The sequence below is a fragment of the Barbus barbus genome, assembly GCF_936440315.1.
Source record: "Barbus barbus genome assembly, chromosome: 5".
NCBI classification, from domain to species: domain Eukaryota; kingdom Metazoa; phylum Chordata; class Actinopteri; order Cypriniformes; family Cyprinidae; genus Barbus; species Barbus barbus.
In genome coordinates this window covers 2,412,036-2,437,823 of record NC_136733.1, presented here as the reverse complement: position 1 = coordinate 2,437,823, position 25,788 = coordinate 2,412,036, and the positions used below count along the sequence as shown (strand labels likewise).

Here is a 25,788-nt window from a genome sequence, read left to right as displayed (position 1 = left end):
AGCCTAAACTTGTCGTTGTTCTTCCTCACCTTCCTCACAGCTTGTTTGGAACATGTCCTGCTCTGTATTTTCATATTACCCCATCAGTCTCTGAAAATAAGGTACAAAAGCTGTTACTCGGATGATCATTTTTCAAAAGCAACACCTTTGCCCCTTATTTAACCCTAAAGGATGCATTTGAGTACCTTAAAGGCACTAAATGGTGCATAGTAGTATCTCTTGACAGCATGCTGCCCCAGTGACAGCTTTTGTACCTTTTTTCTGAGAGAGATGTCTTTCATCCCTCTGTCCTGCCCACTGGGTGTCCGAATCAGCTTGTTCTCATTTTCACCTCACTGCTCTGATGTTTGATCTGGCGTGTTCTGTGACACTGGATCCATTAGAAACGCTGAGTGTGCTCGCGGCTGCAATGATGTCATGCACTGAATCTCAGATCAGCTCTGCGGTGCATCTGAGGACGAGTCCATCGTTACTCCAGACATTTGAGAAGCTCCACTGCTTTAATCTTCACCGCTTCACACCTGGGCCTTAGTTTTGTAACCGGTTATGAGGAACACAGTGCTTATCCTTACCATCTGATGCATGTTACATGTATGGCAGACATAAAGTATGTGCATTCTTAGTATAATGTGTATTAATATTTTGAACTAGTTTATTTACAGATTTGGACATTTTCCATTTTTTGTTTAATTATGTGCTTTTGTAATTTTTAATTTTTTTTTTAAATGCATTTCTATTTAGTTTAATTTTTATATTTCGCTCTTAGTTGTTTTAGCACTTAAACTCATGTATTTCAATTAGTCGCCAAGGCAACATATCTAATTTTTATTATTTATTTCTTTTATTTCTGTTGTAGTAATCTTAACACAAACATTTCAGTTCGCGTTTCTAAAGTTTAATTTTTTTAATTAGTTTTATTTTGTCGCTTAAATTTATTTCAGTTATTTGCTAAGGCTTTTTTATGTCTGTTTTATTAATTTTGGAACTTATAAACCTATTTATTTCACTTAGTTGCCAAGGCAACATTTCTATTATTATTTTTTTAATTATTTTTATTATTTCTGCTTTAGTATCTGTATCATTTAAACATTTATTTATTTAGTTGCTTTCCATAGAAACATTTCTAATTTTCATTTTCTGTTTAAGATTTCTGTCTAATATTTGTATTTTACTTTATTTCAGTTAACAAAACATTTTAATAGCTTTTGTAAGTTTACTAGGTTTTAACTTAACAGTTAACCAGTTAAACTACCATTAATTTACAGTCTGCTTATGCAGTGTTTCATTCTTCTTATTATTCTGCGCTTACATATTTAATACAATGACTTATATACATTTTTCTATTTAAGTAACTGAGAAGTTGGATAATGTACAGTCAGGCAGCCATTGTCACAAAATAAAGCACTTGAGGATGATACGGAACAGCTCTGCTCCATGTCTCGAAGTCTTGATGACTCTGTCAGATTTGATAATGACCTCCTGAGTCCTGACTGCACATTTTCCCCCACATATTCTTTCAGGGAGTCTCCGATAAAACTTTCTCCAAGCATGACAACCAGGGTGAAGTATGCCTGCTGCGCTCAGGGTTCGGTTTCCCCCGGCAGCCGTCAAAGCTCATTCAGAATCTCACAATGCCGGCCCACATTCCAAGTGGTTTGCTGTTGCCATGGCGATGGTCCCTTGGAGCCGAGGATTGTGGGTGGGATGAGGAAAAAAATGCTCTGTTGCCAAGTATGATCCCTGGGATAAAAATTCAAACATCGGTTCTGCTGTAAATATCTCCATTGAGGGTGGACGCCTTATAATAATGTCAAATCCAGTTTTCATATTATCATGTGTCATGCCATCATCCTTCTGGTTTTTAGTGCTCAATATGCCGGTTTGTACTTGGTTATAGTAAATGTTTAGGGATTTTCGAATTAGGTTTTAAGTTTTATATTTATAATTCATTTTACAATATTAAATAGTTCTATTATATACCGTTTAGGTCGAAAGTTTACATACACCTTGCAGAATCTGCTAAATGTTAAGAGGGATCATACAAAATAGTAGGCTACTGTCTTGAATATGATATTTAAAGATGTATAGTCCGCAAGACAAAGTAATAGCTTAATTTATTAAGATTACCACATTCAAAAGTTTATGCTTGATTCTTAATACTGTGTGTTATTACCTGGGTGATCCATGACTGAGATTTGTATATATATTTATATATTAGTTGTTCGATAGCCTTTTGTTTGTCCTGTTGAGCTGGCCACCTATTCTTCAGAAAACTCCCCAGTTCCTGCATATTCTTTGGTTTTTCTGCATCTTTTGCATATATGAACCCTTTTGAAGCACTGACTGTATGATTTTGAGACCCATGTTTTCACACTGCGTGACAGCTCCTATGCAACTACAGTATTACAAAACCTTCAGTAATGCTCAAGAAGGAAACACAATGCATTGGGAAACGGAATGTGTAAATTATCCTTATTTTTGTTTATTTTTTTCATCATTTATTTAGTATTGCCCTTCAGAAGCTACTTTCCCATAAGACAAAATAAGTCAATTTCAAAAAAGTTTTCACCCCCTGGCTCTTAATTTTAATTTTTTAAATAATTTTCTTAGACTGTAATAGATGTAAATTTCTTAAACTGTAATAATTTTCTTAGGCTGTCCATAGAGTTCGACCAAAAATGGTTCTTAAAAGACGGATAAATATTTGGGTTGTCCTGTTTCCAGTTCTCATTAACAAGCTACCTGATGAACTGGTTCTTGTAGAATTACTGTTAGAGTTACTTAAGCCTGTTTTGGGTGATACTAGTTTTTTTTTATTTCCCAAAGTCATTTCTGAGTCATTTAAATGTGCAGTTCCATCAAGTATGTTATCTAAACACTGACCTTGCATCCTTAGCGTGCAGTCTGGATTGAGTCTGTATTGGTATCGGTCATGTTCAGAATCATTTCAATATCGTATGAGTCATAAGAGGCTTTTTATGCATGCTGTTCCAACTTTCAGTAATGGCCAAAATGTCTATACTGCTGAATGTGTGCTTTAGTGTGTGTGAGGACAGATCCTGGAGTGAGCCGTATAATTACAGCACCTCACAGCTGCTTTAATGGACACGAGAGAGGGATGAGGGATAATTAAAGAGATCGAAGGTGACGAAAAAGGGGTGTGATTGAAGACAAAGGGGATAACCAATACACAGCAGAGGGGACGCGTGTCACAGAGTCTGTTATATTGAAATAGAGCTGTTATCAGAACTGCTCTGTAACACCTGACCATGATTCTGATTAAGTGTCCCGTGTGTGTGTGTGTGTGTGTGTGTGTGTGTTTTAACCTTACTTACCTCACTGTGACTGGTCTGATCAAGTCTGAACACTGAATATGTGTCACTGATGAGCATGTGTCTGCATGTATCTGCTTGACACAATAGAGCTGTGAAAGTTCATTTGTTCTTTGCAGTTTAGTTTGAAATAAATCTTTGGACTGGACCGGAAGTTTTTGCTCTGCAGAAAAGCAAATGTTTTTGAATGACCAAAACATACATTCGCTATACTATGCATACTATACTATACCATGCTTTATGGCACTGTACAATAGTATAGTATACTATACTCTATCATAGTATACTATGCTGTACTATACTAAAGTGTATCACCGTATATTATACTATGCTATCACTATTCTATATTATTCAGCGCTAACTATATTAAGATACTATATTATACTATTGTATAGTATATCACTATATACTATAATACACAATACTATAACAAATACTATACTATACTACAGTAGGTGTACTGTATTTGGCTTAAGGATTGAGCAGGTGTTCATGCTCGATTTAAACCCTTCAAGTGAAGTTCATTCTTCAAGCCTGTATTGTGAAAAACAATCGAGGCTCCCACTCATTTGGAGTGGACTAAGTGAAAGCGGGAGATAAACTAATGTGCATCTCCTTGGAAACACTTAATAGCTTTCACACCCGCTCTCAGTCCAGATGGCGTCTCAAATGAGTGATGTCAGACAGACTGTGATCCACTGTAATACTGATGTGTGAGATGGTATTATCACTGACTCATGGGGGATTACAGTGGCTGATATTATAGGAAATGCTTTCAGATTCTAATCAGACAGCTCTGGTGCGAGAGAGGTGGAGGGGGGGGGGGGGGGGTGTTGAATGGGTTACAAATAGGAGCTGAGAGAAATGTGAACCATCTCAAATTCAGCTGAATCGAGAAGACTTTGTGATTCACCCTGATTGTGTGCCGTCCAGGGTCACACTGGAAAAACTGAGATTATTTAAACCTATACCGTTTTCACTCTATAATTTGTAATGAATGTGGTTATTTTAAATGAGAAAAGCATGTAAAGGACCTCTCAAATTCACACATGTATGTAATATTTAAATGTATATAGTAGACAAATATCCTTTTCCATCTTACATGGAAATGAGTTGAATATTGATGTGAATTAAGTGATATAACATTTAATGGATGTTTGAAACAAAGCTCTTCTGATAAGTAGTAGAGTCATTTGTAGTTGTGCGCCGCCATCTTGTGGTATAGCTAAGTGTTGTTTTCAAATTCATATAGTTATAACAGTTCAAGTATATTTTTGTATTTTTATGTATTTTTATGTGTTTTGTAATGGTATTTTTAGTATATTATTTAGTATGCAGCATGAAAGGCACATTACAGCAATCACTGGTATCAAGACAAATTATGATTTTGTTGAAATTAAACTGTGGTGTTTAAATCATTAAATGTTTTAGTTTTTATAATGCTGATCAGTGAACAGATTTGATTATGCATTAAATAGACTACCATTCAAAAACCTGGTTAGTGAGAGTTTTTTTTTTATATAAATACTTTTATTCATAAGATGATTAAATTGATCAAAAGTAAAGACATCAAATAATCCTGAAAAGAAAATGCATCACGGTTTCCCCAAAAATATGAAGCAGCACAACTGTTTTCAATATTGATAATAATGTTTCTTGAGCAGCAAATCAGCATATTAGAATGATTTCTGTAGGATCATGTGACTGAAGACTGGAGTAATGATGCTGAAAATACAGCTTTGCATCACAGGAAAATAATTACAATTTACAATATGTTCTAATAGAAAACTGTTATTTTAAATTGTAATAATATTTTACAATTTTACTGTTATTATAAGTAGGCTACAGTCTTGGTCAGACTTAAAAAAACATTAATAATCGTACCATCCCCTAACTTTTCACTGTTTTTGGCCTCTCCATAAAGGATTTTAAAAGTTATGTTGGGCAGTCAGATCAGTATATTGCTAATGAGCCAAAATGTGTGGATTTCACATTGAAAAACTTCCATAAGCTATTATAAGAAACTCATATGGCCACGAGAGGTCATCACAGCCCCTCTGAGTGCTTTGGCTTCAGTAACGGGTCAAATTAGGCTTTAGTCTTTTTATGCAAGAGGCCATAATATGCACGTTCATAGTGGTTTATATTTAAAATATTAGTCAAGGATTCTTGCATCAAAAACATAATTTGATAGCATAACAAACACAGTGAACTAGATTTTCTTTGAGCGCTTAAACATGTTAATCAGACTGAAGATGTTGATATGTAAATGTGGGTGGTCATATGTTAATGAGCACATAAGCATGATTTCTTTCAAAAGTTTTTAGAGTGTATTTTGCTATAAATTCTCTGGTTGGCCGGACTTTAAACAAACTTGTTTTTGCCTCAGAAAGGAGGCAGTTGATGCTGCATGTGATCCTTCACACTCGCAGCTGTTTTGTTGATGCACGTCGTGTTGTGAAATGTTTGTATGCAAAAAGCATAACAACAGCTCTGTAGCTCAAATAGAGTTATATGAGATCTACTTGATGATAACTCTCACAGTCGGAGCTGAGATTAAAAAGCTTTCATTTACAGCAACATGTCTTGTCATTGTAAATGCAATTTCCCGATTCTCAGACCAAAGCGGGGTCGTATTGTTAATGGATTGTGGCTGTTTCAGATCTCCAGTGTGGAGAACTTTCCCAAAACCCATTAAGTGTTTTGATCACTGTGTGAGTGATCCGAGAGGATTTCCATTGTAATAGTCACATTCTTTCCTATTTGCTGCGCTCTTTCCCGGCCTGCCGGTTCATCGGTCAGTCAGGTATGCTGGGGCTTCCTCTGGCCATCTGGGAAAGAGAGCAAACCGAGTCCCTGTGGAGCTCCTCAGATGTTTAGCATCAGTTTTTCTTGCACACACACACACACACAGACCACCAGGCAAACGATTGAACCCACTTCATCTGTAACTCCCATGAAGCACTGCATTTGACATTGAGTCAGATATTTTATACAATGTATGTATCTTAATATTTTGATGTCTCTCTGTGTCTTCAGGTATGGATGATTTGTCATATGTGAAGTCTGGCTGAGGGCCGCTGTTGCCCAGGCGTCTGCACCCCATTGGCTGATTCTCCAGCATGTACCGTAGAAACGGCCTATCGGATGGCACCAGCATTAGCTCCGCCTCCTCTGAGGTAACTGCTCCTCCTTTCTTAAAAATTCTAATATAATAATATTTAAAAATGAACTGATGAATAATGATTTACTCCTCATTGGGAATGAAATGTACTTATTTCAGCAGTAGGATGGGATTTATTTTCAGTGTTGGAACTGTGATTGATTATAACCGTATGGTTCTTTAGTGAAGGTTATTACAGCTAACTAAAACCATAAACATTTTCATTACTTGAAATATCATAAACACTAACTGAAATAAAATATTTTAAACATTTATTTTATTTCAGGTAGTTGGCAAAGCAGCATTTCTCATTTTCATTTATATGTACTAAAATATCCAAAACTGAAATAAAAACGAAAAGTCATGCATTAGACATTTTCATTATAAAAATCAATAACTAATAAAAATGACAGAAACATTAAAAAATACTAAAACATTAAATACACTAGTAGCTCACTGCTTGAGTACGTGGGGATTTATATATAAATATTTATGTTAACACAATGTGTTAAAATAATTTAACTCAAATAAGTACTGAAGCACGCAAAATTGCATCATTAATGTAATGTACGTCACACAGTAGATGATCTTGGGAGTCAGGAGAAGGAGTTTATCACTCTGAGCATCAACAATGGCTCAAGCACCTGAAACCCTGGTAGGCAGAAATTTCTATATTTTATACATCTATTAATTTAATCTAATATATAATCTATAATCTATTATTATCTATCTCTAACACTAGCGTTCTCTATTCTTTTTTCTATTCTGTCTACTTGTTTTCTTTTTTATTTATTATAAAAAACAGCTTGATAGGAATACTGTGTTAGGCTAACTGGGACTTGTCACAGCACTTACATATTATTGCTCTTTTGTTGGTTTGATTGCGTCTCTTGGTCGTATTTGTAAGTCACTTTAGATAAAAGCATCTACTAAATATAAAAAAAATGTAAAGATAAATAATATACGATACTTAATTTTTAAAAATGTAATGAGACCAGCCTTTCGATAGCTCGTGCCTTCAAACGTGTGAGCGCTGCTTGAAGAGCGTAAGGCGTTTTTATTTACATGTTTTTTCAGCGTTGAGCATTGCAGCCCATCACAGACATGTTTGTTGAGCACGTCAATGCAATGGCCAATCAGAGTCTTTTAAGTCATAATAACGCTAAATAAATTTGTTCAGGAAGAGCTCGTGGGCTGTTTGTTAGTTCCTTTTTCATTGTAGCTATCAAAGTGCAAAGATGATGTAAATAAGAGATTAATTGTGACGTATAGACAGGTTTTTATTTATTTCATTATTATTATTATAACTTTTTTTCATTGTCAGTGAGCTTGCGCTGCGGATGAACTGAACTGATCAGATTAATTGATTATAAAGGAAGAGGTCTTTACTCTGTTTCTCAGTAACCTATTCATAATTTGAATAAAAGCTAAATTTTGCCTCTGGCATCTGCAGACCCTCTCAGCCCTCTCCTCATTTCCACTGCCAGCCCTTTCCTCACCTCTGTTCACCCCTCATTACCCAACTCACCACCAACCCATGACCTGCCACCCTCTCTTATCTACAAACCGACACTCTCCTCCACTTCCAAAAGTACTATGATATCAGATGATAATGCTGTTATTGACATACATGCACTTAGGGGTGTGCGATATGTAGCGTCTGCGATAATATCGTAATTGTTGTTTTAACGATGTGCGATTTGACATTGTCGAGTATTTTGCAAAAACCAAACAAAACACCCCTACAGAGTGCACGCATTCATTACGTGAAGTCTAGACTAGAGCGCGTGTGCATTTAGAGTGTTCTTTCACTGCATGCATGATTCAGTCTATTAAAATGCATTAAAAATTATCACAAAATTCAAGATACGGGGAAAGAAAATGTATGTGTGTGTGTATATATATATATATATATATATATATATATATATATATATATATATATATGTTACAATCACACGAGGAGTGCCGTCTTTTGTTCAAAAGTAAGCATGATTGCCTCAAAAGGTTCTTCAAGCGAAACAATATAAGAACCATTCAGTCAAAGGTTCTTTAAAGAACCATCTCTTGCTTACCTTTTTATAATCTGAAGAACCTTCTTTCACCACAAATAACCTTTTGTGAAACAGAAAATTTCTTCAGATGTTAAAGGTTCTTTATGGAACCATTTAGACAAAAGGGTTCTTCTATGGCATCGTGAAGCACCTTTATTTTTAAGAGTGTAATACCGTGCATCCCTAGTTCAGACGTTTGAGGTTGGTAAGATTTTGTAATATTTTTGAAACAAGTCTCTTAAGCTCACCAAGGCTGCATTTATTTGGTCAAAAATACAGTAAAAATAGTAATGCTGTGAAATATTATTGCGATTTCAAGTAACTGATTTCTATTTTAATATATTTAAAAATGTAATTTATTCCTGTGATCAAAGCTGAATTTTCAGCATCATTACTCCAGTCGTCAGTCACATGATCCTTCAGAAATCATTCTAATATACTGATTTGCTGCTCAATAAACATTTCTGATTATTATCAATGTTGAAAACAGTTGTGTTGCATCATATTTTTGTGGAATTTTTAGTTTTTTTCAGAATTCTTTGGTGAATAGAAAGTTAAATTAAAAGCGTTTATTTGAAACAGGAATGTTTTTCAACCTTTCTAAATGTCTTTGCTGTCACTTTTGATCCATTTAATGCAAAAAATTAATTCCTTTCAAAAAAATCTCATTGACCCCAAATGTTTGAACTGTAGTGTACCATAATGATGAATAATTTACTTAAAATGAGCTTGAAAGGTTCTGTAACTTCGAAGTCTGATAAAATCACTTTTTTTGTAAGGCTCCATGTTTTTGTCATTCGTTGATTGACTGAAAAGATTCTGTAACTTTAAAGTCCGATAAAATCCATGATAGTGTCCAAACCTTGGTTTTCCATTCTGCATTTTTATGGTAATACCACTTTGTAAGGCTCAGCTCTTTTTTTTATTTAATTTTTGGACATTTACACATCCAATGCATAAAAACATAAGACATACGCCCATACGCTCACAGACGTGTCCTCATGCAGATACTGTTATCATCAGATCAAAGATTGTTTCAATCGAGATCCAAGAACGTTTTCATGGTTTTTCCAGCGCTGGCAGTCATCCCGTGAGAAGTATATACCACGACTGCTATCAAAACCTCACTCTAACCCGACAACTTCACTTTTCCATGGAAAGAACTGTGCTGATTTTTTTTTTAATGATCGGTTCAGCTGTGGCTGATGGTCAATACATGAGGGCCACATCAGAATAAATGAGGGATAATATATAGTCATTATCACAAATGAAACCACAATAAGACCAGGAACATTTAGAAGGACAGTAAATGTGGTCAATTTTGATTCTTTATAGTTTATGAATAGTCATTGTTTGTGTCTCTCCCTCTCTTCTCTCGAGTTGTTTTTGCATTTATGGGAATCTGTAATATTTCATGCTTGACATGTTGGTATCTTCATATTGTTTCTTTCTCATATTCAGGGAAGTAACAGCCCCGTGTCTGTGGACGGCCCGAGCGCTGACTACGCGAAGAGCTACGATGCCGTTGTGTTTGATGTGCTCAAAGTCACGCCAGAGGAGTTTGCAGTGAGTAAAACTGTCAGCGGTGAAATTGATGCGTTCTCTGGTGGAAAACTGAGACGTCGTTTGTCTTGTTCTGTAATGATGCAGTCTTATTCGTAGCAGTCCTGGTCATTCGGGACCTTTCCGTTCGGAAACAATAGCTGCGGTCCAAACCGAGCGAGCAGCATCCTGACTGACACGGAGACTCAGAAGCTCTCGATAGTGAGCGGCTCCTCTCACCACATCCCTGTGGAGACAATGAAAGGGAAAATACTTGTGGAACAAAGGCTGTTGAAATGTCTTTAACCACTGTTGTGCTCTATGGAGTTTGTTGCCAAGGGAACATGTTTTAACCAGTCTTAGCTGATCTCCCGGCCTGGGGTGCGTTTCCCAAAAGCAACTATGGTCGCAAGTTCCGTCGTTACAAATTGAGTTCAATGGGACTTACCACCATAGTTAGTTTTGTTTTTTCAGCAGAAGCAGCAGAAATATTATAAAATTATTTTATTATTATTTTATACGCACACACACACACACACACACACACACACAGTACACACACACATGATGTATCCAAAAACTTTTATTTTGGATGTGATTAATTATGATTAATCGTTGCACAGCACTTTATATATATATATATATATATATATATATATATATATATATATATATATATATATATATATATATATATATAATAATTTTTTTTTTTTGTATTTTGTTTTTACTATATATATTATTTTCTTGTATTTCTTTTCCTTATATAACACTTTAAAGTGTGCTCTTTAAAAAAAATCTTGCCTAGTATAATATTTAAATCAACAAAAGATACGCATGATGCTGCCTTAAATAGAAATGGCCATCCCATAATGTTCCTACTTTTCAAAACAATCTTTACATCTGAATTTCCCTAATGACACCTTAAAATGTTGTCTAGGTAGGCAGCTCACTTTGATTTGGAACAGAGCTGATGATATAAGTGAAGTGACATACTGTCAAGTATGGTGACCCATACTCAGAATTCGTGCTCTGCATTTAACCCATCCATCGTGCACACACACACACAGCAGTGAACACACACACACACCGTGAACACACACCCGGAGCAGTGGACAGCCATTTATGCTGCGGCGCCCGGGGAGCAGTTGGGGGTTCGGTGCCTTGCTCAAGGGCACCTCAGTCGTGGTATTGAGGGTGGAGAGAGCGCTGGACATTCACTCCCCCCACCTACAATCCCTGCCGGCCGGGGACTCGAACCTGCAACCTTTGGATTACAGTCCGAATCTCTAACCATTAGGCCATGACTATATGATGCTAAATAACTTCTCAGAATAATTTACCGAATGCTATGGTGATTTAAAATAGGACTGTTTCCTGTGAGTTGGCCTGATTGTGGGATTTGAGAGAGTATATTACCAATAATTCACTTGCATCAAGGGCTTATTTAGACTTCTAAGAAACTTTGAAGAACCCCGTTGAACCGAGTTCCCTCATTGTGGGGATTTTTATGATGAATTGTTTTCATTCATTTTGTCCTTTCCCATAATGTACGTCATAACTCAATGCTGGAAAATGAGCTCATGGCTGTGATTGCTCACGAAAATGTGATTTTATTTTTGTCTGTGTTTCTCAGAGCCAAATTACCCTGATGGACGCCCCTGTGTTTAAGGCCATACAGCCAGAGGTAAGACAGAGGTCACATTTTTTGAGCCAGATACCTTGTAGACAAGTGAAAACACTTCATATCATTACACCATTGCATTATAGCAATTCATTCATTCATTCATTCTGTATGATGATTGGTCACATTTTCAGTCATGCCAGATTTTATTTTATTTTTTCAGTCATGGATCATGATTTGTCACATTTTATAAATTTTAAAATGTAAACTAATTTAAAAAAAATTGTATGTTTATTTATTTATCTTGGTCTCTAAGAATATTATTTATTTGTTTATTTATACAAAACTTTATTTTAGAAGTTGGTATTTATTTATTTATTTTACTTTGTTTATTAGTTTTGGTTTTCTGTCCTGGATGATGATTGGTCACATTTCCAGAAACTCGAAAATACACTGTATTATTGTAATATGTATAACTCCTTTATACTTCATGATCCCACTATTATCCATTTAACATGGAAATTGTAATGCAGACAACGTAAACATTTTATCTGCATGGACACTTGTACTCTTTGAGCAGGATTACCTCTCTGTCCTAAATGAGAGGAGCGTGCCTTTGTTGAAAGGCATTTAATAATATAATTTATGCTACTATCTTGATCCCGGTCGCTAATATCTAACAGCCATTGTTTTGATGGAGGAACAGCGGCCGGTGAAATACACACCCGAGCGCGTGTTTAGACAGGTGGTTGTACCGCAGTGGAAGTGCAGACTTTGCGAATTAAACCCCTTGGCAGAATATTCTAACAGTATGGCAGTTTTTCATTAGAGATGTTTATAAGCTGTTTTGGGAGGAGAATAACATTTCGGTATCAGTTGATTATCTTTGCTGTCGTAAGTGACAGCGAGAAGGAGGTCCAATATTTCCTCAGAGCATGATGTAAAACTGTTGGAAAATATGCCGCTGGCTTAACAAGGGATGAGACCACCTGTGACCCGCTTTCATTAGTTTTACCAGCTCCCCTTTCACTTATGCTCACTTCAGGCTGGTTATGAAGCACTGCTGTACATGCAATGTTTTTGACTGGTTAGTGGTGTCTGAAAAATCCCTATAAAGTCTGCTGTATCATTTGATATGCAAATTTCTAATGCTTCTAAATTATTAACATGATCAAAATTTTGCAAAAAAAATCCTGCTTTTCACAATCTATTACATGCCGTATGTCATCTGATTGATAGTTTATACTTTTAGTATAATTCTACAAACCCCCACCTTGAGCTCAATCTTCATGTGTATTTTTACAGTGAGATCTTTACTGATTTTATAAAGTAGATAAACATAAGAATAGCTTTAATATTGTTAGTAATATTTTCAAGATGATATTTTAGTGCTTACTGGACTGAAGCAACTTAGGTTTACTTGGGTTTACAACTGGTTTAGGTTTAGGTTTAGAAACTAAAGAGCTTTGATCATAAACTACACATTTAAATATCATCTTACTAAGACATTATTGGGAGATAGTGAGTGAAAACTGATATTTCTATGCATTTTATAAAAGTAGTCTGCTATACTGTTATAAAGATTTAATTGATTTACATTACAAGAATCAGAATTTTACCTTATTTTTTTGCAATATGAATATCAGAATTTGCACTAAATTACATATTTTTGCTAATTTTCAGTGCAATGCAATTCAAAACGATGATGATTGAGGGATGAACAAATAAACGCCCCTCAAAAGCCTGATGGATCATTTTTTAACATGATTTTTGTAAAAATAGATCAAATGGTACTTAAAAAATGCATATGCTACCTTTTTTTTTTTTGATTTTTTCTTTTTACTCCTCTTTTTTTTTTTTCAAACCTGATGTGCGTTTGCCAAAAGCATCGTTAGCTAACTACGGTTGCAAGTTCAATGATTCGGTGTTTCCCGAAACCATAGTTGGAATGAACATTCGCAAACAGTGTTGCAAACTTACATGCTCTTACATGCTACAGCTCTCGACCTGCGGTTAGAAGTGTATTTTCTTATATGGGCTTAAATTAATTATGCTGTTGGGCACAATAAGCAAGCTAGCATTCAGCACAATCTATATATTCCATTCTATCTAAATATAAATGCCTTTTAATATATCTGTATTTTTGCATGTCCTCAGTAAGTGTCGTTTATGAAGAGTGCATGCGCACAAATGCCGAAGGGAACCCCAGAGTATGACGTAAGAGGGAACCCATGATGAATTAAACATCAAATAAAGCAAAATGACAGGGAACAAAAATTAGTCATCGGGTGCCATGTTCAATACAGCAGCATCTTCGACATCTCTAATCAGTTAAATAGCAGAAGTTATTACTCCACCACATGCTTGTGAGCTCATTAACAACGGCCCTATATTGTTGAACTAGTGTGGTTCAAACGATGGAGATGCGACCGTCTTCAGGAAGCATTCGTGACTAGCTAGTTACGATGTTGTACAGGAAACGCACCCCTGGATGATGATTGGTCACATTTCCAGTCACACTAAAGTGCACTCTGTTGTCCTACTATTTCTTTTACTCGTGTCCTCCATTTAACATTTAACAATTGCAATGCAGACCATGTAAGCATTTTGTGTGCATGAACATATATATAATTTTTGTACTACTTTTTGATATGTCAAGCTTTACAGGGTTAATTATTGCTTTATTGCATAAATACTGCGTTGCTTTAAGCACTGAGGGAACACACAGAATGATGTGATGCATGAGAAGAACTCGCACATGTGAAGCCGATCACCCTGACCATGCATGTTTAGCACATCCTGTTACACACTCAAACATTTAAGTTAGACAAATAAACATAAGGCCTTCGTTTCAGCCTGTAAAGTTTCAGACGGAAACGAGTATGATGTTTTGTGCTCCTCATCCACAAAAACGCATGCAATCTGAGACAAGGTCTGTGTGTAATTTAGGTATTAACAAATTGTGCAAGTTCTGACGGCTGTTTATCATTCTTTTTTTTGGAACGAGCCTATAAGATGCTGTAATGTCTGCTTCTCTGTATGTGTTTGTGTTTGTACTCACATTTTGAGACTTTCAGTCTTTTGGCTGTTTGAAAGTGTGCAAGTGAAATGTCTTTCCTTACAGCATCGTACAGGCAATATGTGACATTTTCATGTGTATGTATACATCAGATATACAGTATAATAGATGCGAGTCAGCTATAGTTGTGTGGATTTGACTGGACGTGTTTGCTGAGGTCAATCAGCTACATCCGGAGTCCAAACTAAAGAATTGAGGCTGATTACCTCAGCGCTGTGTTTATAGCTAAACATAAACACGCTTCGTCATTTCTCTTTTGAATATTGCCGAGAATTATGATACCTAACAGAGAATTTGTAAACCGAGTCACTCCAGCTTTAATCTGTCTGTCAGCGGGCCACAGATTCAAGCTTTCATTAGTGTCGCTCAGCATCTGTGTGCTTAATGCATTCAGGCTTCAAAGTGAATAGAATGTTCCGGATTATGATGTGTAACTCAGTTTATCAAATTAATAAAATGTGTTGACTGAAATGCAAGTCTATGGGGGAATAATGGCCCAACAATGATTAATTTTTAGTTCCTAACAACCCTGTTGAAAAATCTTAAACCAGTCTAAGTCTGTTTGCTGGTTTTATGCAATATTGGGCATTTTCCAGCTGAGTAGGCCAGTTTTTTTTTTTTTTTTTTTTTTTTTTTTTAGATGAAATTAAATAAAATATAAATATTAGATGAAAACGTTCAATGTTGCCATGGAAACTGACTGAAATAATAGTTGAAGTCCAAGTACTAAAATCTGAAATGGGAAAAAAACACAAAAAGCACATAAAAATTACTAAACCCAAAGTAAAAATAATTTCCATATATGTGTGTGTGTGTGTGTGTGTGTATATTTTATATATACAGTGGTGTGAAAAAGTGCTGGCCCCTTTCCTGATTTTTTTTTTTTTTGCATGTTTGTCACACTTTAATGTTTCAGATCATCAAACAAATTTAAATATTAATCAATGATAACACAAGTAAACACAACATGCAGTTTTTTATTATGAAGGGAAAACAAAATCCAAACCCACATGGCCCTGTGTGAAAAAGTGCTTGCCCCCTAAACCTAATAACTGGTTGGACCACCCTTAGCAGCAACAACTGCAATCAAGCGTTTGTGATAACTTGCAATGAGTCTGTTACAGCGCTGTGGAGGAGGTTTGGCCACTCATCTTGGCAGAATTGTTGTAATTCAGCCACATTGGAGGGTTTTCGAGCATGAACCACCTTTTTAAGGTCATGCCACAGCATCTCAATAGGATTCAGATCAGGACTTTGACTAGGCCACTCCAAAGTCTTCCTTTTGTTTTTCTTCAGCCATTCAGAGGTGGATTTGCTGGTGTGTTTTGGATCATTGTCCTGCTGCAGAACACAAGTTCGCTTCAGCTTGAGGTCACGAACAGATGGCCGGACATTGTCCTTCAGGATTTTTTGGTAGACAGCTGAATTCATGGTTCATTTATCACAGCAAGTCTTCCAGGTCCTGAAGCAGCAAAACAGCCCCAGACCATCACACTACCACCACCATATTTTACTGTTGCTATGATGTTCTTTTTCTGAAATGCTGTGTTACTTTTACGCCAGATGTAATGGGACACACACCTTCCAAAAAGTTCAACTTTTGTCTGGGGGTGGGGGGGGGGTGCAAACACTTTTATTTTCTTGATTTAGTTTTCCCTTCATAAAAAAACCCTTCATTTATAAAGACTACATGTTGTTTACTTGTGTTATCTTTGATTAATATTTAAATTAGTTTGATCTGAAACATTAAAGTGTGACAAACATGCTATAAAATAAAAATTCAAAGGGGCAACACTTTTTCACACCACTGTATATACACACAGTCATGGCCAAAAATATCAGCACCCTTGGTAAATATGATCAAAGAAGGCTGTGAAAATTAATATGCATTGTTAATCCTTTTGATCTTTTATTTTTTTTTAAATCACAAAAATCTAACCTTTCATTGGATAATAAGATTTTAAAGTGGGGGGAAATATCATTATGAAATAAATGTTTTTCTCTAATAAACATTGGCCACAATTAACGGCACTCTTTTATTCAATACTTTTTGAAACCTCCATTTGCCAGTTTAACAGCTCTAAATGTTCTCCTATAATGCCTGATGAGGTTAGAGAACACCTGACAAGAGATCAGAGACCAATCCTTCATCCAGAATCACTTTTGTGGCCAGTGGTTTAGACATTAATGGCTGTGTGTTGAGTTATTTTGAGGGGACAGCAAATTTACACTGTTATACAAGCTGTACACTCACTACTTTACATTGTAGCAAAGTGTCATTTCTTCAGTGTTGTCACATGAAAAGATATAATAAAATATTTACAAAAATGTGAGGGGTGTACTCACTTCTGTGAGATACTGTATATATGTGTGTATATGTATTTCAGTTTTTATAAGCATTTCTTACTCTGTGTAAGTTGTAGTTTTTAGCATGTGTGTTTGGCTCAGTGTCATTTCTTAGGATTACTGATAAACTATACTGTTGTGATTTGTATTTATCTATTTTAATTTTAGTTAAATAATAGTTTTATGTCTGTATAGCTTTTATTAATTTTATTTTATTTAGTTTTATTTAATTTGAGTTATTTTAATACTTCAACAAACTAGATGGAAATTTTATATATATATAAATATAATTTATTAATGTGTGTGTAATTTTTTTTTTTACTAAATTTTTAAACCTGTCAGTATCATTGAGATTCATTGTGTTTTGAAATATTTTTAATAACGTTTTATTTTTATATTTCAGATCTTTAATAATTTGCTATCTTAAAAATAATTATTTAAATCTTTTTTTAAAAAGGTTAAAGTTAAACTAAATGAAACTGAGAAATGTTGCGTTGGCAACTAGCTATATATTAAATTTGCCATTTCAGTTAACTTTTATTATTATTATTTCAAGTAACGGAATTTTTTTTACGGTTTTAGTTAACTTTAATAGCCCAGGAACCTATTTAACTAATATTTTACTATAAAAGTGTGAACACATAAATGTGAAAACTCTCTTTATACAAAAAAAATCACTAGATTTGTCCTTTTTTCCATTCTTAATTCTACGAGAACCCCTCTTGATTACTGTATTTTTGTGAGTTTTTAGCTGTGATTAGAGTTCATTAATCTGTTTAATGGAAACTAGATTAAGAAAGCACTGGGAAAACACCCGAACAGCAGTTTTGGCAGGAAGGAGGAGTTACGTAAAGCGAAGGCCCTTTCTGTCATGTCTGAAACCACTGGATGCATGTGATCCACCGTTGCTGTGAATCATAACCACTTTTCCATGTTTTTCTAGAGTCTGTTGTGGTGGGTTAGTTAGTATCACATTATTAATTTTCGTTATGATACTTGATGTTATCGTGATAGTTTTGACTATGGTCCTGAATTCAGTAAAAACCGCGGGGTTCGCCACTTGAAATGGCCCATAATTCCTTTCCTGACACTTTTACGCTGTCCCTCGGAGCAGCATGACCTCTGGCCCTCCCCAAAGCAGATTCCCGCTGATCTAAAGGAAAAGAGGTAACCACCTCCAGCTTGGTCTGCTTTTGCCATCTTTGCCTCCTCGTTTACTCGTGTAAAGTCTTGGCTGAAGCGTATAATCTGTAGGTGTTTGTGGCCTGACTCTAAATGAACTTTCACTGATAATTCTCCTGCTATACAGGAAGTTGACGTAAGGTCTGACCGTCTCGCAGCCTCTGACTGTCGCCTATTTCCATGCGAGATAATGAATTTGCCTTAGTAAATTAGCCATTAGTGATAGAAATTGTAGTCTGTTCTGCTGAAAATCACGACCTGCCAGTATAGTGATGGCAACAGCCTTAAACAAAATTTAGTTTTTTTTTTTTATTTGACTTCTGAACTTTTATTATAAAATTTGATGAAATTAATTAGCATTTTATTAATTTTTTTGTAATAAATAATAAAATTACACGTTCTCCTATAAGTAAATAAAAATCTATATTTTCCAAAAAGAGAAACATTTTACTTATTTTACATATATTCTTTTTTTTCAAAATATATTTATATATTTTATATATATATATATATATATATATATATATATATATATATATATATATATATATATATATATATATATATATAATATTATTATTATTATTATTATTATTATTAATTTTTTTTTTTTTTTTTTGAAAAAAAGTTAGGCGTATTTTAAAACCATTTGAAGATATATTTTTTGCATTTGATATTTTTTTGTGACCAGAATTGTATTTAATTTAATAATTGTAATTAATTTAACAAAATTTAATTTGCGCTAATTAATTCATTATCTTTATTAATTATATTAATTAGAAATTTTTCCAGACAGAATGACTGTCATTATTACAGCAATGAGAACAAAATTTTATTAAAATATAAAATATAAGTAATTACAGTGATGAATATTTATAATTATGTTTTAATGATGAAATAAAATATATACAATAATACAATATAGAATTATAATACTGTAATTAATGTGAATATATGATCATGAAAATTGGGTGTATTATGTGTTATATAATTAAATTAAATAAATTATATACATTTTCATCACTTTAAAAATTCTATAATTTTTTATTTTCTTTTAAATGATATAGCATATTTTATTTGATAAGTTTTATGCAAATGATCTAATTATTATATAAACAAATGCATTTATATTATTTTTATATCTGGAATTTTATTGCATTCATGTGTTTGATAAATCTGATTAAGTAATAAACTATGTATAGGACAATAAATGAGATGTTTAAGTCCGGTTAATAGCAGGGTTTGACTTTGTTTGTTGGATCACAAAAATGATTTCATTGTAGAACTGGATTATGGCTGCTTGGGCCTCGTCTTGTGAGCCATAAATGCCACTGAAATGTTAAAAAACCACAGCTTCTCGACCGCGGTGATGTGAGGAGCAGGTGTTGGGACAGGAGAGACTGTAGTGTGGCCTTTCAGAATACCCACAGTGCCGTGCGTCCACTTTAGTGCCCGGCATTCTGGGAATGATAGTTAAAAACGTGACCTTTGACCTCTCACATATTTTCTTTTTAATTGGTTGGGTGTTTTTCAAGTGTTCGCCTCGAGCTCTTATGCCCACCTGCAGAGCCCAGGACTCCTTCACTTCATCAAACTCTTGTGTTTGGTTTCTTTCTCTTCATCACAGACTTACATGTCTTTTATCTGGATAAACCCCCCAAGCAGTTATGAAAAGTTTTATTGGAGTTTTAGGAAATTGCATGAAGATTTTATTAATGTAACATTTTCAGCATAACCTCAGTATGAGAGGTTCTGGTTTAATTGTGCATATTTCATATTACACACGTGTTTCTCGTTAGACAGCTTATGTTCGGCTCGAAATGTTTATTTCTTTCATTCAGCGCAGACTAAAATCTTTTCATCGCATCTTGTATGGAGCATCTTTTGTTTGTATCTTATTGTAAAATCTGATTGGAAGTCATTGGAATACAGTCATGAAAAGCAGACCTGTGGCTCCACATGAAATTATTAATCCAAATCTACACTTTAGCTAATTAACTATACCATCTTACTTAAATAATTGCTTTTTGATTATTAATGTGATGATAATAAGGACAAAAATGACATGCTATGTGTGGGTGTATAATTCTCTAATTTACATATTTTGTTTTTATTTTTCTATTTTCTAATTTGTTGACTTATTTTCTTTACTTTTTTAATTCTTCTTTAATCATTTTCTTATTTTGTAATTTATTTACTTTTTTTCTCATCTTTTTAAATGCATTTACTTAATTTATGTTCTTATTTTTGTATTTATTTTCTTAACTTATTTCCTCAATATTTGTTTGTTTGTTCATTCATTTTCTTGTCAGGGAACACACCACATTAAATTTTAGGGCTGTGAGGGATGGAAATACTTTGCTTAACAAGTATTGTTGTGTACGTAATGTCGAATGAATTACTTCTTCCCAAAAATGCAATTTCTTTAAATGGATTTACAAAAATAAGTGGCCATTATCATGAGCTTCGACCCTGACTAAAGACTATGAGGACCTGTGAGAGACATCTGGAAAACGGCAGATCATCGTTCTGTCTAATTGTCTCTTTTGCAGTGTCAGTAATCATTTGTGACGGTGTATAAATAGAGGATAATTGCGAACACATTAGTTTAGCTGAACTAAGGGGTAAGCTGCAAATGAAGTAAACTCATAAAACATCTGTCACATCCAGTTCACTCGGGGGGGTTTGAGTGTTGAAAAAATAATCCAGACAATCTGCATAATTATAGATTGACTGAGGAAACTCGGGATCTTACACAAAGCTGGAAGAACATGAAATCATCACTTAAACAGGGTTCGATTTACACTTAAATAACGGGGCTCCACAGTGAGATAATTCTGCTTCCACTCAAAGGCACCGTATATGCTAGAGCTTCCTATTGCTAACAGTCATTTTAAAAAGAACAAAAACAGGAGGTTTAAAAAAATAAGTGTAATTTTTACTGTAAAATTTTGCAAAAACGCTACTGAAAAAAAAAAAGTGAATAGGTTAACAGTAAGTTCCCGTACTATATACTGGGAAAAACTGTAAAAGATCTTACAGTAAAAGATTTGACAGTAAAATGCTGTTAATTGTACAGTTTTTAGAAGTAAAAAATAATTTACAGTCAAAAACTGTAAACTGATATTCCCAGAATTTCCTGCATGAAACTCCACATTTGAAAGTATTTTGTTTAAATAATCATGTTTTTTAATAGTTTTATGCACATTTGGGCTTTGTTGCATCTTCTGTTGTTTAATGAAAGTCTATTGCATTAAGTATCAGGTGTGTTACCATGATGGTGTTTTGTGTTTGCGTGAATGATTCTGTGCATCTTCTATATATTAGTATATACTTCTGCTTGTGGCGAAGCTTTGATTCTTCACGTGGCTTTCTCTTTTACCACCTGCATTATTATGGTGGTCGTCAGAATGTTAAAGGTACAAAACAAATTTAAATAGTTGTTGAATTTACTGGTTTACATTAAAGTTTGAAAATGACAGATTTATACTTTTCTGTAAATGTGTTTAGTTTTTCTGTATTTATTTACAAAATTAGGTAACACTTTAGAATAAGGTTCCATTTATTAACATTCGTTAATGTATTAACTAACATGAACAAACAACGAACAATGCATTTATTACACTATTTATTCATCTTTGTTAATGTTAGTTAATGAAAATACAGTTGTTCATTGTTTACTCATGTTAGTTCACATTAACTAATGTTAACAAACACAACTTGTGAATTTAATAATGCATCAGTAAATGCTGAAATTGACATTAAGATTAATAAATGCTGTATTGTTCATTCTTAGTTCATGTTTACTTTTGTTAACTAATGTTAATAAATGGAACCTTATTGTAAAGTGTTACCCAAAATTATTCTGGCAACCACAGCTGCCAAAAATATTTAATTTTTACAGTGAACTTCAAATCTTAACAATGGAATTAAGTCCTAATTGACTGTATTTGCGGTCTTAATTGTGATCGTTTATATCTGTTGTGTTGTAGGAGCTTGCTAGCTGTGGCTGGAACAGAAAGGAGAAACACATTTTGGCTCCTAATGTTGTTGCCTTCACACGGAGGTTTAACCAGGTAAGATGATTGGCTTTTCTTTTTTGTTTTGAATTGTTAAATATTAATTTAAAATGATAATTAAATTGATAAATTTTTATTGTATTGTACTCATTTATTTAATTGCACTCATTTTTATTATTTGTATTTATTTTGCATTATTTACATTTAATTTATTCTACTATTGTCACTAGTGGTGCACAAAGAATAGAACATTTTTCTGACTCCAACCATCACAAATGTAAAAAATATCTATTATATTATATTAATCTTCCAATCTAGTATTGCATATGCTTCAAAATCAAATTGTGTGTTTGTATAGATGTATAACTGGTTAGCCCTATTAAGTAATTAAAGCAAATCAATTGTAATCGTGACCCAGTATCAGACTGAAGCAGATAATTTAATTAACACTGATCTTGACTGATACTGATATGATGGAGGTATTGTTCGTCCCTAGTTGTCATCCCAGTGAAATGCCACACTTATTCATTTATATATTCATTTAGTTTTCCAGATGTGACGTGGATATAAAGTGTGTTTTTGGCTGGGATGTAGCTGATATAGTGCCAGCAGACGGCACACTGTGCCACAAAACCATTATCAACCTGATGGCCCACAGCTTTAGGACTTAATAGGTGCTGGAAATACTGTTAACAGTTCTCCCACGGGCAGATATCCAGCCTGGTGCTCCTTTCCTCCTCGAGCTTGAACTTTTCCACCTCTTTCTCCTGTTTAAGGAAAATTAGGGATGTGTGTTTGGCCAAGCGTTGCTGTGCTGTTACATTTAGACAACATTCATCATGTTATCTTGTATGTTGTTGACATAAGGCACGTACTGTTTTTACAAATTTTCACTGTAACAAATCATTTACCAACCCGACCAACAGCGAAATCACTTTTGCTAGAAAATTTGCTTAAGATTTACTCACCCTCGGGTCATTCAAGATGTAGATGACTTTGTTTCTTCATTTGGAGAGATGTAGCATTGCATCACTTGCTCACCAATGAATATGTGGGTGGATTTTGATGCGAGACAACAGGAGATGGATTTTTTCACTGGTTGAAGGATTATGGACTCGTATTTTGGTCAGAAGTGTTGGTTTGGAGTTAAAAACATCACAGATCTTTTGGCTTCATAAGACATTAATTGATGGACTGGAGTGGTGAGGATTATTGTGATGTTTTTATCAGCTGTTTGGACTCTCATTCTGACGGCACCCATTCACTGCAGAGCATAGAATAGAATGCATAGAATGCTACATTTCTCCAAATCTGATGAAGAAACAAACTCATCTACATCTTGGATAGCCTGAGAGTGAGGACATTTTCAACAAATTGTTAATTCTAAATAATTATTTGTTTTAAATCATTGTTTTGAAATGTATCATGTAAATGAACGCACTATGATATATAGTTTTTTCATATAACATGAGGCGACAAGTGAGCTTCACCCCTGTTTTGTTACAGTATTTCTGGCAGTGAGCTTTTTTGTGTATGCAATTGTATGGAGCTGTTTTTTTATGTTTTGTTCTCCAAAAACAGTCTCCAAGTTCCCCAGCCTTTAGCTCCAGTAGTAAAACTCAACTCTCACGCCTCGTAGGAAAGATTTGTGAATCCGTTTTGTTCATGGAATGAATTTTGACATTTTAAAATGTTGTTTGTTATTCAAACTTGGTGATACTGTTGGACTAGAACACTTAAGAAACCATTAATTATAAAACCAGAAGGAAGTTTGGTTTTCAAAATAATTTAGAAGCATTTGGCCGTAAATTAATCTTAACTAAATTTGTGGTTTCAATGAACCGCTTCCAGTTCTGCTTATTTATGAAGTTTCAGCCTCTTTAAATCCAAAATGTATTAGAAATAACTGGTGTGTCCCAATTTTTCATATTCACGATTTTGTGAAAGTGCTATAAAAGTGCAAAGTAGACAGTAGATGACAGTAGATTACATTTATGGCACATGTTTAATGAGACGATTTGTTCTAGTTATTTAGCCAGGAGTGTGTGGGAATTACGTAAAAGCATCAAGTTCCCGACTGCACAGTTTCCGTCTGAAGCGGTCGTAGCGTGTGGAACTCACCTCAAAGTCAGTCTCACAGAATTCCTTCTATCTTGGCTGTCGACGGCGTTGGTTTTATGACATCATTAAGCTGAACAAGATGAGCTGGATTCCAGACCTTCGGAAAGATGGAGCGGCTTTGAGACACATTTCTTGGCCACCCAAGAGTGCGTCTCGCTTTAAACAATGCTTGTCTTTTGATGTACTGTTACTACCCCAAGCCCTATAGTTCTTGTAAAGACTAGAGAGTGTGCAGTTTTAGCGGTAAGTCAAGTATCACCATTACTGTTGCTCATGTTAGGTATTGATTTAAACCGATCCCTAACTCTGTTACACATTGGCTTGTCACTTAATCTGCATCATTAGTGTCATCAGGGTGATGAGTTTTGCGTGCTGAAGCAAGGCTGCACAATTAATAGAAATAAAACTGAAATTGTGATTTGGCTTAATATGAGTTATTAAATCACAAAGGCTATGATTTAATTACAGTAAATAAATATATGCACTGTATGTTTCGGAGTGATGCACATGGTTATTTACATGCAAGCAGCTCATGATTTATTGATGTATTCATGATTTTATTATTATTTTTCATCTTAAATATAATTATTTTGTATTTTACAGAGAAATATAACAAAACATTATTTATATATTATTTAAAATATATTTTTTATTTTTTTATTTTTTTGAAAAGTTGCAACAACTCGTTGTTGTTGTTGTTGTTATTATATCTATACTAATGTATAATTACATGATTTTGGCCAATTTGGATCGCAAAGTAACACAGCAAACCTGAGATTTTCTTTTTTTCCAAATCATTATATTATATTATATTAATTATATTATATTATTTTAATATAATTTTTTTTTTTTTTGAAAAGTTACAACAACTTGTTGTTGTTGTTGTTATTATTATTATATCTATACTAATGTATAATTACATGATTTTGGCCAATTTAGATCGCAAACTAACACCGCAAACCTGAGATTTTCTTTTTTTCCAAATCATTATATTATATTATACTATATATATTATATAAATTATATTATATTATTTTAATATAATATTTTTTATATTTTAATATTTTTATTTTACAGTGAAATATCACAATAGTCATTTTAATTTTTTATTTTTAATTTTTTTTTTTTTATTACTATTATTATTCATATTGTGTCCATCCATACTGATGTATAATCACACAATTTTGGCCCTTGCCCTGCAGACAAGCACACTTGTTTTAATGCCATTTTAAATCACAATCACATTTTATGTTATTTAATGTAAAAATGTTAAATCAAAGTATTATATTATATTATAGTAATATTTATTTAGTTTTTTAGTTTTTA

At 34.0% G+C, this 25,788-nt stretch overlaps 1 protein-coding gene across 2 annotated transcripts in view; it reads left to right on the top strand.

Moving 5' to 3' along the window:
• The window catches only part of LOC306870355 (ras-specific guanine nucleotide-releasing factor RalGPS1-like), a 128,825-nt gene that overhangs the window by 7,953 nt on the left and 95,084 nt on the right, over positions 1-25,788 (top strand). For both annotated transcript variants that reach the window (XM_079417582.1, XM_079417583.1), the window contains exons 2-5: positions 6,372-6,511; positions 10,011-10,115; positions 11,728-11,778; positions 22,315-22,398. In XM_079417582.1, coding sequence (XP_079273708.1) covers positions 6,455-6,511; positions 10,011-10,115; positions 11,728-11,778; positions 22,315-22,398 — 297 coding nt within the window. In that variant the 5' untranslated portion in view covers positions 6,372-6,454. The remainder of the gene's footprint in view (positions 1-6,371; positions 6,512-10,010; positions 10,116-11,727; positions 11,779-22,314; positions 22,399-25,788) is intronic.